This window comes from Danio rerio, chromosome 21, assembly GCF_049306965.1.
Source record: "Danio rerio strain Tuebingen ecotype United States chromosome 21, GRCz12tu, whole genome shotgun sequence".
In the NCBI taxonomy this organism is placed as follows: Eukaryota; Metazoa; Chordata; class Actinopteri; order Cypriniformes; family Danionidae; genus Danio; species Danio rerio.
In genome coordinates, this window is record NC_133196.1 from 49977501 (window position 1) to 49982500 (window position 5000).

General features: G+C 47.3%; 2 protein-coding genes across 5 annotated transcripts in view; both read left to right on the top strand.

Moving 5' to 3' along the window:
• The window catches only part of ddx46 (DEAD (Asp-Glu-Ala-Asp) box polypeptide 46), an 800864-nt gene that overhangs the window by 785750 nt on the left and 10114 nt on the right, over nt 1-5000 (top strand). The window contains exons 1-7 of one of the 4 annotated variants that reach the window (XM_009295737.5): nt 838-895; nt 2068-2241; nt 2424-2498; nt 2618-2699; nt 3552-3720; nt 4078-4283; nt 4660-4770. The exons of 1 other annotated variant lie outside the window; for it this stretch is intronic. In XM_009295737.5, coding sequence (XP_009294012.1) covers nt 879-895; nt 2068-2241; nt 2424-2498; nt 2618-2699; nt 3552-3720; nt 4078-4283; nt 4660-4770 — 834 coding nt within the window. In that variant the 5' untranslated portion in view covers nt 838-878. 4 annotated transcript variants of the gene reach the window in all.
• The window catches only part of sec24a (SEC24 homolog A, COPII coat complex component), a 113366-nt gene that overhangs the window by 31437 nt on the left and 76929 nt on the right, over nt 1-5000 (top strand). The window lies entirely within an intron of this gene.

Here is a 5000-nt window from a genome sequence, read left to right on the forward strand (position 1 = left end):
ATGCTCCATGATGAGCAGATTCAACACTGTAGAGCTCAACACCGAGACTCTGCCTAGCCAAAGACAAGGAGAGCAGACGGAGCTGTACAAGACCCGGGTCATCATCACCAGCAGAACTGCTGCATTCAGATAGGGAACTTCAGCTGTACAGCAGGGTGTGTGAACACACGTCTACAGTTCACTCTGAGCACTCAGTGTCCAGTTTAATTCTCCATGTTGAACTGCTGAAATCCTCAGTGCAGGCAGAGAGCAGTGATGTGTGTGATTCAGCAGAGCGGAGCTGACCTGATCTCCCATGAGCTCTGCAGAGTCCAGCGTTATCAATCACACTCACTCCATTCTGCTCTTATGATGGCTGTTCGCCAGAGACGCCTGCGCTTGGCATTAAAGCAGTGTGCTGTACAGGAAGTTAACTTTTCTATAAGTGGACTTGTGATTTTGGCATCCTCCCGCACAACACCACATGTCTGCCGCTGCAGCCGCTCTCTTCTCGCAACCAGCATGCGCAGTTGAACCCGTGTGACGTCATGTGTGACGTAGGTTGGTCATTCCCAAACAAAACAAACAAATTTATTAGAAATAATCCTCAGCCTTGCTAACCCGCAATAACTCGGAAGTGGAACAGAATTTACCCACAGCGGTTTGTCTGGACTCTCCTTAATGGCATATTAATATCTAGTTCTTCAAGTACCACTGAAAACAGGTTTCTGACTGCTAAATGTACAACAATGGATATGAAACTAGGCAGGTATAATCAAAAGATTGATAACATAAGCGTCATTTTCCAACAAAAACATGGAGCTGTCTCTTTAACAGGAACACACAGCGGAAGTCGTCATCCCGTCGCCGGATGTGTGTGAGTTTACTGCTGCGACAACATGGGCCGAGAGTCACGGTAAGCCTTTCACAGCTTTTCCTCGAAGTTTCACAAGTAAAGAGGTTTAATAATACCATAAGCGAGAGTAATGAGGTTGGTTATGAAGGTGTTGATGAAGGAAGTGCGCTGCGAATAAAAGCCGCTCATAAACACTGAGCTGTGTGTGTGTTTGTGTCAGACTGAGCTGCTCACCTGCTTATTTACTGACTGATCGCTGATCAGGTGTGAGGGACAGCTAGCTTAAATTCACACACTCAGACTGAAGAAAACACTAAAGCACAAGTATGAAGGCGAATACACAACAGTTATAATGGTGAACTGTTATAAACACTGCTCTCTGTACTGTTCACCGCTGCTTTATATACACGCACCGGCCACTTTATTAGGTACACCTCACTAGTACCAGGTTGGACCCCCTTTTGCCTTGAGAACTGCCTTAATCCTGGGTATCATAGATTCATCAAGCTACTGGAAATATTCCTCAGAGATTTTGCTCCATATTGTCATGATAGCATCACACAGTCGCTGCAGATTTGTCGGCTGCACATCCATGATGCCAATCTCCCGTTCCACCACATCCCAAAGCTGCTCGATTAGATTGAGCTCTGGTGACTGTGGAGGCCATTTGAGTACAGTGAACTCATCGTCATGTTCAGCAGTCTGAGATGATTGAGCTTTATGACGTGCTGCGTTATCCTGCTGGAAGTAGCCATCAGAAGATGGAGACACTGTGCTCATAAAGGGATGGACATGGTCAGCAGCAATACTCAGGTAGGCTGTGGCGTTGATGCTCAATTGGTACTAATGGACCCAAAGAAAATCTCCCCCACACCATTACACCACCACCACCAGCCTGAACCGCTGATACAAGGCAGGATGATCCATGCTTTCAACCTGGCGATCCTCGGCCCGTCTCCGCTCCTAAAGGACTTGAGCTTTCCTGATGCTGCTGTAGCAGATCATCATCACCTGTAGACATCACATCATTATTCAGCAGATCACCTGATCCCTGCCCTGAACTGCAGCTCTGGATGACAGGAGAGGATGGAGATCTGAGATCCTGTGTTCATATTGTCTGATCAAACACAAGTCAAAGTACATTTGAAAATCGCTGCTTTGCGTTTTCTGTACTGTCCTAACTTGTGTGTGTGTGTGTGTGTGTGTGTGTGTGTGTGTGTGTGTTCCTCCAGGCACTACAGGAAGCGCTCCAGCTCCAGGGGCAGGTCGGGCAGCCGGTCTAAGAGCCGCTCTCCAGACTCGAAGCGCTCTAAGAAAGACGACCGCACCGCTTCCAGAACACACAGCAGACGAGAGAGATCCCGCAGCAGAGAGAGACGCAGATCCAGAGAACGCAAGAGACAGAGGTCTCACACACACACACACACACACACACACACACACACACCTGCTGCACAAACAGAGACCAACATCTGCTACACACACACACACACACACACACACACACACACACACAGATGCACAAAAGTTGCTCTCACACACATACACACCATTGCGAGTGCTGATATATGTGTGTGTGTGTTTGCAGGCGGTCCAGTCGAGACCGGAGACGCTCACGCAGTCGAGAACGCAGGAGGAGTAAGAGCAGGAGCAGAGGCAGGAGGTCAGTAGATCATTCTGTTTTGTGTGTGTGTGTGTGTGTGTGTGTGTGTGTGTGTGTGTGTGTGTGTGTGTGTGTGTGTGTGTGTGTGTGCAGAACTGACATCACCGCTTTATTCACAGCAAGGAGAAGCCGGAGAATGGAGATCAGACGGCTGACAAGAAGAAGATCAAGGAGGAGAAGGAGGAGGAGAAGCCTGAAGATGTAAGTGCCCTGTGAATGAGTGAATGAGCTGCTGTATGACTTGTCAGCATCAATGGAGTGATTAAATCAATGGGTGAATGAATGAATAAATGAGGGAGTGAATGCAAAGGTCTATGTCTCATCTCCATCAGCGTAGTGGATACGTGAATGAGGGAATGAGTGAGTGAGTGAGTGAATGACAGAGCTGGTGTGCATCTCTTCTCCATTACTGTGGTGAATGAAAGAACGATATGGTCTCTGACCAGAACACCCTGCAGGAGATGAGGAAGAGGAAAAAGTCTTTGTGATTGAACAAGAGAATGAATGAATGAATGAATGAATGAATGAATGAATGAATGAATAAGAGAATGAGTGTTCGGTCTGGTCTCTGCAGCAGGACTTTAACCAGAACACCCTGGAGAAGAAGATGAGGTAGAGGAAGGAATGAATGAGTGAGTGAGAAAATGAATAAGTGAATGAGTGTACAGTCTGGTCTCTGCAGCAGGGCTTTGACTAGATCACCCTGAAGGAGGAGATCAAGTAGAGGATGGAAGAAGTGAATGAGTGAATGAGTGAGTGAGTGAATGATTGAATGAGTGAACGGTCTGGTCTCTGCAGTAGGATTTGACCAGAAAATTCTGGAGGAGATGATGAATGAGTGAATGAATGAATAAGTGAATGAGTGAACAGTCTGGTCTCTGCAGCAGGACTTTGAACAGAACATGCTGGAGGAGTGAGTGAGTGAATAATTGAATGAATGAATGTGTGAACGAGCTGATCTTTGCTGTGAGACTTTGACCAGAACACGCTGGAGGAGGAGATGAGGAACGAGTGAATGAATTGGTGAATGAGTGAACGGTCTGGTCTCTGCAGCAGGACTTTGATCAGAACACGCTGGAGGAGGAGATGAGGAAGAGGAAGGAGCGTGTGGAGAAGTGGAGAGAGGAGCAGAGGAAGAAGGCCATGGAGAACATCGGGGAGATCAAGAAGGAGCTGGAGGAGATGAAGCAGGGCAAGAAGTGGAGTCTGGAGGACGATGACGGTCAGTTTACTCACTCACTCACTCATTCCCCTCACTTACTCACTCATTCACTTGCTTTCTAACTCACTCACTCATTTACTCACTCACTAACCTATTTACTTGCTCGCTTAGTCATTCATTCATTCATTCACTCACTCACTCACTCACTCACTAACTTATTTACTTGCTTGCTAACCCACTCATTCATTCATTCACTCTAACTCATTCATCCGCTTATGCACTCACTCACTCACTCACTCTAACTCACACATTCACTCACTAATTCACTCACTCGTTCACTCACTTTTTCTCATTCACTCATTCACTCACTCATTCACTCACTCGCTCACTCACTCGCTGTGGTCTGTGTGTGTTCAGATGATGATGAGGAGGCCCCAGCGCCTGTGGAGCCGGATGGAGATGATGAGGAGGAGCAGGATAAAGCAGCAGAAGCAGAAGAGTCCGAGCGTATGGAGGAGGAGGAGGTCGGAGAGGAGGTGGACCCGCTGGACGCCTACATGGAGGAGGTCAAGGAGGAGGTCAAGAAGTTCAACATGGGCACTATGAAGGGAGCAAACGACAAGGTGCGTCTCCACTGCAGCGCTGCACCCACACACCCTCAGTAGTGAAGCTGCCCGTGTCAGATGAGACCAAAAGGAGAGGAGATGTTTTGAAGAATGTTGGAAACCTTACATAGCAGTAAAGTGAATGGTTACAGGTTTCCAGCATTCTTCAAAACATCTTCCTTGTGTTCAACTACAGAAACTCAAAGGGTTGTGAACACATGAGGGAGAGTGAAGAGTGTGTGAAGACTCATGTTTGAGTGAACTGCACATCATGTTCATCAATTAACCCATGATGCAGCGTCAACACACTCTTCCTCATCAGTAAACGAGTGTTAATGACTGACGTGACCTCACACACACACACACACTCACACACACTGATCTGTGTCTGCAGAAAGGAGGGATGTCTGTGACCAAAGTGGTGACGGTGGTGAAGACCAAGAAGATGCCGCACGCCACCAAGAAGAAGGGGGAGCTGATGGAGAACGACCAGGACGCCATGGAGGTACACACACACACACACACACACACACACACTACTGCTCCATTACACACACTGCTCCATCAATACAGACACTCTGCTCACACTGTTTTAGTGTGTGTGTGTGTGTGTGTGTGTGTGTGTGTGTGTGTGTGTGTGTGTGTGTGTGTGTGTGTGTGTGTCGTGTTTTTGGTTGTGTGTGTGTTTCTGTGTGTGTATGTTTCTGGTTATTTATATGTGTGGTTGTTTATATA